The sequence below is a fragment of the Mauremys mutica genome, chromosome 21 (genome assembly GCF_020497125.1).
Source record: "Mauremys mutica isolate MM-2020 ecotype Southern chromosome 21, ASM2049712v1, whole genome shotgun sequence".
Lineage (NCBI taxonomy): Eukaryota > Metazoa > Chordata > Testudines > Geoemydidae > Mauremys > Mauremys mutica.
In genome coordinates this window covers 10,836,111-10,850,736 of record NC_059092.1, presented here as the reverse complement: position 1 = coordinate 10,850,736, position 14,626 = coordinate 10,836,111, and the positions used below count along the sequence as shown (strand labels likewise).

At 42.4% G+C, this 14,626-nt stretch overlaps 1 protein-coding gene across 7 annotated transcripts in view; it reads right to left on the bottom strand.

Moving 5' to 3' along the window:
• The window catches only part of KIF1B (kinesin family member 1B), a 141,684-nt gene that overhangs the window by 64,968 nt on the left and 62,090 nt on the right, over positions 1–14,626 (bottom strand). For all 7 annotated transcript variants that reach the window (XM_044996309.1, XM_044996310.1, XM_044996303.1 and 4 more), the window contains 7 exons: positions 14,035–14,114; positions 12,357–12,432; positions 6,288–6,367; positions 5,252–5,358; positions 3,792–3,875; positions 1,953–2,133; positions 756–828 (listed from right to left, as the gene is read on the bottom strand). In XM_044996309.1, coding sequence (XP_044852244.1) covers positions 756–828; positions 1,953–2,133; positions 3,792–3,875; positions 5,252–5,358; positions 6,288–6,367; positions 12,357–12,432; positions 14,035–14,114 — 681 coding nt within the window. The remainder of the gene's footprint in view (positions 1–755; positions 829–1,952; positions 2,134–3,791; positions 3,876–5,251; positions 5,359–6,287; positions 6,368–12,356; positions 12,433–14,034; positions 14,115–14,626) is intronic.

Here is a 14,626-nt window from a genome sequence, read left to right as displayed (position 1 = left end):
GAGGCCTGGATTCTGCATGTATCTGTATTGCACTTTAAAGGCTATGTTCCATTAGAACATATCTGACTGTATAAGCAAGGAATTCCTGCCCCAATTACTACACAATGAACATCAGACTTTATTTATTGGACTTCCTAGCTACATAGCTTGTGTTTTTCCCATGGGTTTGGAAGAATTAAAACTCCCTTACTACACACCTACCCTCAATCAGTATTATGCCATGAAGACCCTTGCAAGGGATTCAGACTCCATGCAGGGGGAGGGAGCAGGGTTAAACATGCACAGTGCAGCAACATTTTCAGACATCATTTGTAAAACCTAGCACATGAACATAGTCTAGGTTTTTTGGCAGCACAAAATTAGTACTTTCTGATGATCCAAGACAAACATTCAGAGTTCAAACATTCACAACTAATCAATTAGACTATAAAAAGTAACTTCAAAGCACTGAAGGAAGAAACATCCTCCTGTTGATCCAAGCTACAATTCAGCAAATTTGACCAGCCCTCCCAAGCACTGCTTAGTGCCCACAGGTGGGTGAATATAATCTCCACATTAATAAGAGTAAAGCATGAGATGTGTCTGCTTAGCCATGCTAATTTTCACTACTGTAGATAGTGTGGGAGGGGAGGGGGAGAGAAGACGACGGACTGTGCTTTATGCAGACAGCCCAAGCAAATTTCCTGGATTTTAAGGTCAATAAAGGCAGCAGTTAACCTTTGCCAATACGGGTAACCAGAAGAATAGACACTTACCAGCCTTTGCTGCTCCAACAAGAGATCTGCTTCCTCTTTCTCCTTCTTGTACAAAATCTCCATTTCTTGTAACCTGGAGAGAAAAAGCACAAGGGATGCAGAAGCAGCCAGGTAGACCATTATTTATGTTAGTGTTACTCTGTCCACAGAATCTGTTAACAGAGACAAGGGCAAGTCTGGGGTGTACATGTGAGTGTCAATACACTAGCATGAAAAGTACTATTCTTCCTGCCTCCTTCAAACTAGACACTTTTCAGTTCACTTGGAATGAGAATTACCCTAGATCTGACACCAAGAATTTGACCTATTCGGTTCCACTGCTGCCTAAATTAGTGACTGTACTCTATGAAGTGTACAAAAAGCCTTATTTAAGCAAATGATCTACAAGCAGGAAAACATCAGTTGTGTAACTGAACTAAAATAAAGGATTAAATACAATTAGACATGTTACAACATATAATTAAGGCTACAAAGTAACTCTTACTGTGTATGAGGATTCAAGTACTATTGCTGGTTTGTCTATTTAATAGTTTGATTTATTAACAACCCAGGAGCTTAGTTTCCTCCAAATACACGGCAAGGAGATGTCTCAGCCAGTAGAGCACCATACTGATGCACCGTATCTGAGTGATTTCTGGTCCTCTTAACCCTTATGAGCAGACAGTTTTGTGGAGGCAAAACTCAGGGAAATCCCAGATTGACAAAGAAGGAATGCTGGAAAATTATGCAGTTTAAGAACAGATGTGTCAAGAGACCATTCAATTGCTCCCCCTATACTCCCTGCTTTGACCATAAATTTGATGCTTAGGGGGCATAAGGGGAATTTTAAAGAAGTAGACTCCTAAAATAAAGAGAGGTACAAACAGGAGCAAGTGTCCTGATCCTCCACTTTGGGAGCAGAGGGTCTTCTTGGAAGATGCAGCTTTAGATCATAGAAAGGTGGGGGCAAATCTCTCTCAGAGGCACACTCTAAAGTACAAAAGAGTAGTATGTTTGTGTTAATCTAGCTTTGTCCGGATTTTAAGTGGGAGGCAAAGTGTCTCTGGTGCCCTCATTTCCCAGGGAAGTAGGAATTAACCAGTCTTTCCTAGAAAAAAGCAGGCATTAACTTCAGACTCATGTAAGAGTTGGTGCCACAGGTCTAATGAAATATCAGAAATGCCAAGTAAAATAACTGAGTTAGTTTAGTCCACTTACCTCTTCTCCATCTCCTGCTTCATATCAATGCCCTGTTTCTCCAAGAGTTCTCTCTGAGCAAATGTCCAGTCTACTGGTTCAGAGGGAGTTTCAGCTGATGGAGTCTTCTCCCTCTCTGCTCGTGCTTGCTCAGGGTGGTTGAATCGGAAAACGTGATTTTTACCCATGATGATACGATTTCCTAAAACAGCAACAAAAAAAAATTAACTCTTTAGCGTAAGAACTCCAGAACCAGGTTGAGACAAAGTTTAGTATCCAATGAAATTTATGCTAAGCTGTTTAGGTAACCAGAGCATCAGAAGACAGGATTTCCCAATGAGAATTTGGACAATATTTAAACTTTTAGCAGTAGGTGGCCAAATGGACAAAAGGAACACCATACTTAGTGCAGAGGAGGTTAAACTGTACTTCCCACCGCCTGCCCCAGAAAATGCTCACATAAGAAAACCTGTCTATAGAGCCAGATTTAAACCCCTGCAAAAACATACCACATAATAAAGACTGTCTTGATGATGGACTGACAGCTGCAACAAGTAAGCTAGTCAACTAATTTTTTTTTTTAAAAAGAGGTGCAGAAATCATAGGCAAAAACCACCCCACAAACAGTTCTATTTTACATAATCTAACCTCAACCATTTGAAGAATGGATGCTTTACATTTTTAAGTAGAGCTTTGCCCGATATGTCACTTAAGTTTCTACTCAAGTCCTAATCAGTGGAATTTCTGGGGAGGCATTTACTACTTCATTCTCCATAGCGTAAGTAAGAGCCACAGTTAAGTGATATGGTAAGCATTGCATCTAAGTGCTACAGGAATCAGATGTACAGGAAACTTAAAACAAGTGCCTAGCATAATTGATAAAATACTACTGCTCTCTCCATGCAACGTAAGTGAATCTCCAAAGCAATCAAGACTGTCACTGTGAACCTACTAGTAAAACAACTGCCTTCTAAAGAGGTTAATGATTTTTAATCAATAGTTTTAATGACGTAAGTGTCAAGAAATAAGCACTGAAAAGAGATATATAGAAAGCTATTTTTAAAAATAAGTTAGCTTGCAAGAAAACAGGAGTAGCAATTCCCCCTCTGCAAGACATGCCCAGCTTGCACCAGCATTTCTTAAAAGAGTGGGATGGTTGGAAGAGAGACTGGAAACCAACTCCCAGACCCACGTCCAGCATTCTGCTGAAATTGATGCACTTAATTCCTTGCAAGCACCCACTTACAGTCCAGACTCCATTGCACTAGATTGCATTTCAGGACTAGAAGAACATATGCTCATGATTTAAAAGAAACTGAACCCTGCTGGTCTCAAACTTACAATTTATGAAAGCTACTCTCCCTGGCCCCTGAGACATGAGGAGATCTAACCAGGTTACTTAGTACATAAAGTTAAAAAAGGAAGGAGAGACACTGTTGTACTCCTGCATGGGGTCACATCTTAGCTGTGCCAGAGAAGCTGGGGATTTTCCATCAGGAGCTGGCAGTCTGTCTGTTCTCTTACACTGCAACCGCCAAGGACAGGAGTCTTGGCTAAGTACATACTGGAAGAATATCAAAGTAAGTAGGGAGTGAGAAGCAAGCAGAGAGCGCCCTGTGTTGCAGTGAACATTTAAGTCAGTCTTTGAGCTGTTGCAATGTGAAGGACTTGAGAAAAGAAGAAAAGCAGGTTAACTCCTATACGGTACCTCCACTACAAAATAAATAAATAAATACATACATACATCTCTTATCTTTAACAGCATCCAACTTTCTTCACTAGTCCCACATGAAATATCCTGTATTGACAGTTCGTGAGGAATAATCTGTCAAAAAAAGTCAAACTTCTGAAGTCTCCTACCTGAGCGCAATTGCACAGGCTGTACAACCCTCTTGCCATTGACGTACGTTTCCGACCGTTCACAAGGCTCCAGAGTAACAATAACTAGAAGAAACACAACAGCATTAATGCTACAGAACTCAGTTTATTTAGTGACTGTCCCATAGTGAGGAAATGCAGAAAGCCTACCAACACGTTGCATATAAGCAGACAATGCACTGCTCCCTACATCCTCCACAAAGATTCCAGGGAGGTTATTCTTTGATATTACATCCTGGTTAGGAGTGGATAGCAGCATATGACGAAGTGGCAGAGTTATTCAGCCAGTATTTCTGACCACCCAGGTAGTACAGGCATTCATGTAACTTATTTGCTAGGGCTGTTTTGTTTTTTCTCCTCGTTTTTCACAGGTGTAATGCCTGTGCAATCATACCGGATATTTGCACTGCCCAAAGCTTGGTCAGGCACACACAGGCCTTGTTCTGAGGTCTGAATAATGAACTTAGTACATTTCACACATCAGCACTTTCATTTCTTTGTAATTGATTTCAGCACTGCAATTATTGTAAGCAGATGTGACAGGCATCAGGGGCCTGATCCTGACACATACTAAGCACTCTCTGTTCCTACTGAAATAAGTGGGAGTCACAGGGGCTCAGCATCTCATGATTAGATCATATTTGCCTCAGTAACAACACAGGCAGTTAGAGGGAACATTGGCTAGGACTCCAAGTAAAAATTAAATACTTCTATAACAATAACCTAAATAACCCCTTATAAACACCAAATAATCCTCAATATCCAAGATAAGCAAGTATTATCCCTGTATTATAGGTGAGGGGACTAAAGCGGAGGGGTAAGTGATTTGTTTCCGGCCACTGAGGGATTCGGTCAAAGCCAGGATTAAAACTCAGGTGTTCCTGAACTCCCACTGTTATCCTCTGACTATTTCTATTATGGGTTCAGTTCCACTTTTCAAGAAGCGACCCGGACACCCAGAGCAGAGCAGAAGGAAACACCATTTATAGCCTCATCCAAAGAAAAGCACCTTTAACAGTGTAAGATTCATCTAAGCTGTACTACACATCCCATCTGGTCACAACACAAAGGATCAAGACTGGATATGAATGCTGGCCCAAAGCAAGAATGCTACCATCTGAGCCCAATGGATGCAATACAGAAATGTAAAGTCTTAGTACTGCATTATTATAGTTATTGCTTCATCTCCAATAACTAAGTCTCATCATACCCACAGAGAAAATAACTTCACTGATCTGATGCACAAAGGCTATTCAAATCCCATCTATCCTCTTAACTCTTCTCCCCTCCAAACTTCAAATACACATTTCAGACAAAAGCTGCTAGTACAGAGATCAGTTTTTTTAAAAAGACTCAAACTATCCAGTGCTGAAGACCACTTTCATGGGGAAAGTTGCGCTTACTCTTGCATTTATATGTAGGAACTGTAAGTGCCATCTCACCATCACCATTGTGGTTCCTCTCACTTCGGAAGAGACAGTGTTCCTCTTTAATGTGAGCCCCACTCAGCACAATGTCTTGTCGCCGCTCGGCATCTGCCTGTCCAACCCTGCGCCCAATAAAAAGCATTTTAGTCACAACTCAAACATTGCCTACTCTATAGCCCATACAGCAGATACCTTTCTCTGGCTATTGTGGGAATAAAATACTACAGACTTAAATCTATCCCTTGCCTTTTAAGAGTGAGAAAATGCATCTTTGTGCCAGCAGGATATTATGCTTAACGTTGGCTTCTGAATGGTTCACCAGATCATGCACTCTTTTTTGAGGGTAGAGCAGGGCATAGGATCTATACAATGGCATACATTTATTCTATATTACTCTTCATCTGTTCCATGAGGAATATGCCCACCTAGCAGCAGAACATTGCTCTGTGTTCTAGAGAAAGATCAACCCCTCTTCTCTTCTTCCCCCAGCTCTCCTGCCAATACACTATGGAAGAAAATTCCTTCTAGACTCCAAATCCAGCAATTAAATTTAATCCTGTGCACGTGAACAAGGACTGATATCACTAAGTGTGTGTTTACACTGCTAGCCAAGAATATAATATACCTTGGTTTGGATGATGTGCTTAAAAAGGGGGAAGTGTGGAAAAACAAGAAAGGAGAACTACTTTCAGTTTAATTTAAGGTGATACTAGAAATCTAACCAGCTTTGAGTACTCCACTTACCGAAGTCCCTCAACTATTTTATGTCGTTTTACTATAAACTAGACCGTCCTATATTTTCAAAGCTGTTTCTCTTTCTTGTTGCGCTGTGAAAGACCCAGTGGAAAACATCTAGGGAAGCTGAGTGACAATACACTGTACTATTAAAGTATAAATTAAACAAAATATATTTCTCTAATCTGTAATTTATGGTAATCTTAGGTGTCACTTGCAACAGCAGGTAAAAACAGTTCAACAGAGAAGTGTTATTTAAACTGATGTCCCTTTAACAAGAAGTCTCTTAAGTAAGTGTAGTAGAGGCAAATCTCACCTAGTGATGCCATCTTTGATATAGTAAAGCAGACATTCTGACATGAGTGGATCTTCATTGAGGTTCACAAGATGAGGTGTCTGCAACAAAATACAGAATATGTTAATTGAGAGCTGAGTACCTTCAATTACTCTGGAGACTGTAAAGGAACCAAACCACTTCACCACATACATCAGTGAAACTCCAGATTTCTCCAAAAAAATTTGCATTTCCTAAAATTAAATGCAAACTTTTCCACACAAGCAGAGACCCATCTCAGGACAAGGGATGAATATCAGACAGATTCATAGCTCCAGTTGGCTGATATTCTAGGTAAACGATGCAGGGATGAAAATATTTTAAACTGAAGAATTACAGATTCCTTGTCTCAGTAAGTCTTGATAAAGGTGAGAGGGAGGGAACGTTCAACAGCAGCATTCTTCCATATGCTTTGGTGTGAAAATGCTAGACTGTTGTGGAACTTTTTTTTTTTTAAATATAAAGAACAGATCCTCCTTATACTCCATCTCCAGAGCCTGTAAACCTGGAAAGGATATCTAAACTACTGACACTTCCTCATACAAGCAGCTAAGAATCTCTTCATCTACTGTGCTACTCAACTTAGTCTCTACAATTATTAAACCAACCTTCTTTGGTGAAAACACCCCACTGGAATCAGCAAACAAGTCACATGGCCTTGGTGTGAAAATCTGGCCAATGAGATAGCAGCAAATCACAGTTTAAAGAACACAAAAGAAACGGGAAGAAACAAGAATCAAACCAAAGGACACTGAAAATATTAACAAGCCAGTTTCTTGTAACCTACAACTATCAGTAAACAGATGATCTGTTTGGGTCATTCCCTTAGGAATGTCCATCAGTTTATTGTAACTCTGAAAGAAGTTTACTTGTTAGATGTATAATAGCATAGAATTCATGGAAGCTCAAAGGATATTGACATATGAGACAAGACAGCTCAGTTGGAGCGTGCTGTTTGAGAGACAAAGCAATAACTTTCACCTAGAAATTAAAGTATAGTATTTACATGGCACCTGTGCCCTAGTAATGGGAACTATGGCCCCAGCAACGTTTGCTCCCACCTGTCACCCCATGGGACAGGCCTTGTCAAATTAAAACTGTTCCGACTAACCACCACTGAGAAAAGCATTCTCCAGCACAAACAAGGACTTCACATTGTCCATAGTGAAGTGTGGACTGAGCACAGTGTCTGAAAGGAATGGTGTTTGGCTTACTGTTAGCACCAAATGGGATTACAGACTACAGACTCAGTCAAACTGTTTCAGAGAAAAAAATCCTTTGATGTCTAAGAAAGTCAAAATGCCCAGGCAGCTATGTCATCCAACAATAAATTGTTTCTGGGCTTCAAAATTTTGGGGAGTTAGCTGAACAAATATGGGAGGTCAGTTCAGTGCAGAAAGTGACCTTCTTGAAGTCATGTAAGTACCCACATATCAATTTACTAATTCACTTTGAATGGAGGTTATTTATGAAAATGATAAATGGAAATAAAGGGGGAAATGGCAGCACTTACTAGTAAATAAATATTCATACACTGAAAAAATGTTACTACTCTCAGGAATCCAAGATTTCTTATGACAAAATAAATGATCAGAGTACATATTAGGGTGTAATCTGCATAGTCATGCAAAGAAAAATACAAAGTTGGCAGGATATATTATTTTTGTGTTTTACGGTACCCAATGTTAGAATTATTTGTATAAATTTTTCATAAAGGAGATACTCTTTTTGCTTCTGTTTTCTAGATATTTTATGTGAAAAATTCTAACCCATTGATACTTCCTGCAACAGGCAGATAGAATTCTCAGTTTAGAACTTCACAAAAATCTAAACTGATTAAAACAAACCTTCTTTGGTGAAAACGTCCCATTGGAATCAAACAAGTCCTGTGGCCTTGGCGTGAAAATCTAGCCAAGGCAAGTCACCATGCAGGTTAGAGAATAAAAGTTAAGAAAAGTCAATAGGAGAGCAGATAGGCTGAGCATCAACACAAAAAAACATACCAACCAGCAACAGATCAGAGAGGAGCAAGTGAGATAATTTGGGACAATATGAATTGAGTGTGAGATTATGAACCGTGTGTGTGTCAGGCTGCAAACTCCATTTTGAACGTGCAGCCTTTTGCCCTCTCTATGGCTTGTTTACCTCCATGTGGCATATCTTCTAAATCAGGGTTCTCAATTATGGGGGGGGGTGTCACGAACCATCACCCTCCACTCCCAAACCATGCTTTGCCTCCAGTATTTAGAATAGTGTTAAATATAAAGAAGTGTTTTTAATTTATAAGGGGTCGCTCTCAGAGGTTTGCTGTGTGAAAGGGGTCACCAATACAAAAGTTTGAGAACCACTGTTATAAATAGTCCTGGGGTTTGCAGGACTTGCCCTGCTTTGCCCCACAAAGCCCTCTATCCCACCTGAAGCAGCTCCAGTCCCACAAGGCTGGCTGGGCTCAGCTCCCTGTTCTAAGCATTGCAACCTTGCCCCTGGCACATAACGCTGCTCTGAGTTGGTCCAGCCGGCCTAACGGGGGAGCCGCCAGGCCCAATTTGAGTGAGTGCCACGCTGCCTGCCTGCCTGCCTTCGTGGACTCAGATGGTTCTCCAAGGGCTCATAAGGGAAGGGTGAGGTAGGAAGTGAGGGATATCAGGGTTTCAGATGTTTATTGCTTTGTATGATCTGTACTCTCCTTTGCTTTACATGATTAAATCTAAGAGCACAGAAGTGTTAGACTGAGCAAAAAGCCTGCGTGTGTATTGACTGCTTCACAACTACTGCATGCCACAGAGTTTTTAAATGCAACCAGAAGCGTCATATCTTTATGGTGGAGTTCTGGGGGAGGGATGAGTTTAAACACCCGAGAATTTTAGGGGTCAGCACTGGGGGTTAGGTGGCTGGACAGTGGATTCCAACACTTGGCAGGGGTGCCAGATAGAAAGCCTGAGCCCTGAGATTGTGGCTAGAGACCCCAAAACTGGGGCAGCAGCTGGACTCAGTTCAGGCTCCCGAAGCATGATACTCCAAGGATCCAGAGCATAGAGGACTGGATTCCCCTCCAGCAGTCCTAGCGGGTGTTCAGGAAGCGTGTTCAGAGCGAAGTGACTCCCCTCTTACCAGCAACCCGTAATGAATAATCAGGCTCTGAAGGGAGCCTCTGTGGCCCAGTGACAAGAGTTAGAGGGGGCCCAGATAGATAAAACAGGACCCTTCCTCATCCCAAAAAAGACAAAGAGAACCAAAGACTACAAGGGAAGATATGCCACCCTGCATTACCGCTGCTCAGTGAGCAACAGGAAGGCATTTAGAGTGGTAGAAGAGTTAGAAACTGTTGCTGTAATCTACTGAAAGAAGCCAAATCCTACACAAGGGCTCAGCTACTACAAATAGCATTAAGGGATTTACACAGTATGAACATTTAGAAAAAAGTGCCTTGTGGTTTAGACACATGTATTTTGGTGCACAGGCAGTCCTCGGACTCATAACACAATTGGGTCCTGAAAATTGCGTCGTAAATCGAAACGTCATAACGCAGAACCGCAATCCACTCCATTGGGGGACCAAGCGTCGTAAAGTCAAAACCGATTGTCATACATTGAATCAGGGTGTCAATTCAGAAATATCAAAAGTGCCATTTGTCGTAAGTCAAACATCGTAAAGTCGAGGACTGCCTGTATTAGATTTTAATGAGTCACTGTCACTGGGTAACCCAAAATCAGAAAGCTTTGTAATCAAGAAAATTTAGCAATTTGACCGATGTTTGATACTGGTAAAATGGGCAATTCAACCACCCTGAAGTCCATTGTTTTTCAGCACAACAGATATGCCCATAGACATCCATGTAAATGTCCCATGCCCAGTGTTCCTCAAGGATCTAGAAGGACCTCCCTTCTCCCACCCCTCCAGGGTGGACAGTATAGTTCAGTTTCCACGGCTCATTTCAAACAGTACCCTGCCACCAAGAGAACAAATTGTGGCGGTTATGTTTGTGATGTGGATACCTTTTCATTCAGGAACTGGACAGACAATTTTATGTCGTTTGATTTGTAAAGCTGATACAGACACTATGGAAGTACTCCAATGCCGCAGAGACGGGCGCCAATATGAACTATAAGATTCATACTAGTGACTAGAAAGTAAAAAAGTTTATAAAAAAATTCTAATTTTCTATCTAGAGCGCTAATACTTTCACAGCTAGAGCGCTAATACTTTCACAGCTACAGCTGTCAATTACCACAGGAAGAACTATAAAAACTAATCTAGGTGGGTAGTAAGGAACAGAAGCAGAGGGGACTAGTAACAGATCAGCGGTTTAATCGGCTTATTTTCTCTAGTACGTTTCCACAGGCAGAACTTGCTAACTTCTATTAAAGCAACTACACATCCCTAACAGCTTTCATACACAAACCTGGTCAGCTGAAAATGCATCAAAAGAGTCATTAAACAGAGTTGATGGCCTCTCAGGGAAAATCTATATGGTGATATGATCCATAATGTGAGAGAAGAGGAGAAAAAACCTCAAAGAAATGTCTCATTAGAATGAAGAAATGTTATGAACCTTAGATGCTTTGGTAGTAAGTTACAAAGGACAAACCGAAACCATTTGTAAGTGAAACATGTTCATTTAAAACACATCAGGAAAAACAACAGATATCTTTTCAGCTAAAGGCAGATCAATAAATCTGCCCTCCTGGGCTTCTGTGCAAAGTCTTCAGAAGGGTCCCAGTTAACACAAGACTTGCGGTTCTCAGCTTTATTTTATTATTACGCATTTAGGTAATGATGCCCAGGTCTCAATCTAAAAACTAAGCTAAGGTTTGTTTTGAGGGGGGAGAAAGGTCCCATTTCAGATCTTGTAACTAATAATTACTGTGTTCACTGCATGGATAACTCCTCCCACAGCTCCCTCTTCCCATGCAGAAGTTCACATGGCATTAGATTTATCATATTTCCATAGTTGTGCCTCTTCCACCTTTCACTAACATTTAAGTGGAACTATTGATATAGACTAAAGGAACACTGCACCCCTCCATGCCTATGAATGCTCAGTGACAAATTAATAGAGGTTTTATAAAGGAAAATGGAGCCAGAACATCTTGGGATGTGATTTAATAGCAGCACTACTAAGCAACAGTTGTTGCATGAAATGGTATTGGCAAGCTAGTTGGAAGCACATCTGAGTCAATACTGAATCAGTGGCCATAGAGCAAGAGATACTACTCTCAGAAGTGTTCGCTTTCTAAAGGAACATTAGATCTCTCAGCCATTTTTGGACATTAAGAGTCTTACAGTACTTCTCATACTGCTCCAGTTTCTTTTCTAAATTGAGGCTAACATGTATAATACATTCTGCCTACCCTAATAATCAGCAGAAGGCACTATGGACATCATTATTTACTTTGCCTGCACACAGAGTACTGAGGTCCTTCAAGACTGAAGTGTTGCAGAAATTTAAAGTATTATAAATCATGAAAGGTAGCTTTTACCAGCAACAAAAACTCTGTGAAAGGTATCCATTACTTGGGATCCAAAGACCACGAGAGTGTCTCTGTAGCTTACGAAGAAACCAGCCTCTATGTCAGGGGTGGGCAAACTATGGCTCGTGGGCCACATACGGCCTGTCAGACCATTTAATCTGGCCCTCAGCTCCCACCGGGGTGCAGGGGTTTGCCCAGCTCCGGCACTCCAGCCGGGGAGTGGGGTCAGGAAGCAGCCAGCATGATCCCCCTCCAGCTGCTATGTAGTACGCAGAGATGTGGCCAGGTGGTTCTGTGCACTGCCCCTGCCCACACCCCCAGCCAGAGCCCTCACCGCCCCCCTCACATGCCCCAACAGCCTGCCCCATCCCAATCCCCCTCTGAACCCATTGGTCCCAGCCAAGAGCACTCTCCTGCACCCCAAACCCTTCATCCCCAGCCCCACCCCCTTCCACACCCCTACCCTCAATTTCGTGAGGATTCATGGCCCACCATACAATTTCCATAACCCGATGTGGCCCTCAGGCCAAAAAGTTTGCCCACCCCTGCTCTATGTGAATGGTGGTCCCACTTGGCTGACCTTTTTAGGGGAGAAGACTCCCAGTGTTCCTCCATCTTCACGAATGGCAACTCCCATCTCAGCCAGCAAGGCCTCCCTACAAAGAGAAGAAAGCAAGAAGTGATGGAGATGCTTTGTAGCCCCACCGGTGCAAATCTGATCCAAATCAAAGTTTCAACTTATCAGTCATTGTTAGAGCCCTACCAAATTCACGGCCATGCAAAACACATCATGGACTGAAATCTGGTCTCCCCTGTAAAATCTGGTCTTTTGTGTACTTTTACCCTATAATATAGGGATTTCATAGGGGAGACCAGTGTTTCTCAAACTGCGGGTCCGGACCCGAAAGGGAGTCACGGGGGAGTTGCAAAGTTATTGGAGCGGAGTCATGGTATTGCAAACCTTACTTCTGCACTGCCTTCAGAGTTCGGTGGTCTGAGAGCGGCAGCTGCTGGCCAGGTGCCCAGCTCTGAAGGCAGCACCCTGCCAGCAGCAGTGCAGAAGTAAGGATGGCAATACTATTCCATGCCACCCTTACTACTTCTGCAATGCTGTCTTCAGAGGTGGATGGCTGGAGAACAGCAGCTGCAGGCTGAGGGCCCAGCCCTGAAGGCAACAGCACAGAAATAAGGGTGGCAATAGCATGCCATCTATCCTTGCTTCTGCACTGCTGCTGGTGGCAGCACTGTCTTCAGAGCTGGGCTCCCAGCCAGCAGTCGCTGCTCTCCAGCTGCCCGGCTCTGATGGTAGCACCTCCACCAGCAGCAGTGCAGAAGTTAGGATAGCAATACCGTGACACCCCTACAATAACCTTATAACCCACCACACCACCACCCTTTTGGGTCAGGACCTCTACAGTTACAACCATGAAATTTCAGATTTAAATCTCTGAAATCATGAAATTTGTTCTTTTTAAAATCTTATTACCATGAAATTGACCAAAATGGACCGTGAATTGGGTGGGGCCCTAGTCGTCGTATAATGTACTGCGCTACCAACCAGCCTGCATCCTGACTGGCCACCAGCCCACGGTGGTATCTTACATATGCAACAGGATTAACTCCTATCCTTCAGCGCCACAACACAGAGGGCTGCAGCACTTATGCAGGTCTGACACTCCAGTTTAGGGCAGGCAATCATGCATCACAAGAGTGAGCACCTTTTACAGTATTTATTCCACAAATCTGCCTATCCCTCTGGAAGAGCTAAGATCTGTTCTAAATGACAACACTTATTCATGGTAAATGAGTATATAAGCTAGACAAGTTACCAAGGCTTGAGTTCATGTTTCTGGTTCATTCTACAATTAGTCTACTCCCTCCACTAGATGAAATCACCCTAAAAATTCAAAGACAGTTAAGATGCTAATGACTTTTCTGTGCTGTCCTGGATTGAAACCCCAGAAGGCTGATGCTGCAACTCTAGATGCTGCTTCATTCCCACCCTTACCCAACAGGAGTATCTTCTATGACAATTCTAAGCAGTGTCCTTGAGGTATGATATTGAAATAGTGCTTCTGTCTGCATTACCCACTCACCTGCCATAGTAGAATGCAAAGAGCAGATGACATGCCACCAAGAAGTGTGCTAGCTACTTCAATGCTCTGGTTTTCTAGGGCAAGATCAGCTTTTGACTATACTCTCTCCTTTTCCCCCCCCTTCCATCCCCAAGGACATCCACAGCATTTCTTGCTCCTGACCTCTCCATCCTAATGGCCTCAGTCTTCCGCAGCTTCTCCTCCCATGTCTCATTCAGCTCTGCAATGATCTTCTCTGATTCCTGTGTAAAACCCCAGTATAGAATTAACAGACTGAAGAGGGATGATATGGAGCCCCCCAATTTAACACATCACATCTCCAAGAACCAGGGCTAACCAAGTATTTCAGCCCTAAATGGGATCTGAATTATTAGGATTCAGCAGCAAATGCTCAAGTGCTAATTTTAAGCCTCATTGTCAATGCAAAATTATTAACACAAAGCATCTCTAGGCAACCCAGACTCCTCCTACAATACCCATTTTTGCAGGAACCTACAAGAACCTCTACCTTTGAAGTCAACTGTTTTTCCCAAAGCTGTATACATTCGTACTGGCCAGGGCCTGACCAGCCTACTTATTAGCTACAAAAAACCCTGCAAGCAGCTCCAATTCCAAGTCACTGGGCTATAAGCATCCAGAAGATTATATGGTCAAGACATAATTGGTGTTGTTTAAGTCTCCAGGAATCTTGTTAGACAAAGCAGGAACAGCTCCTGTCTACTGAGAATTTTTTGCCTGTAGCAGTCTCAATATC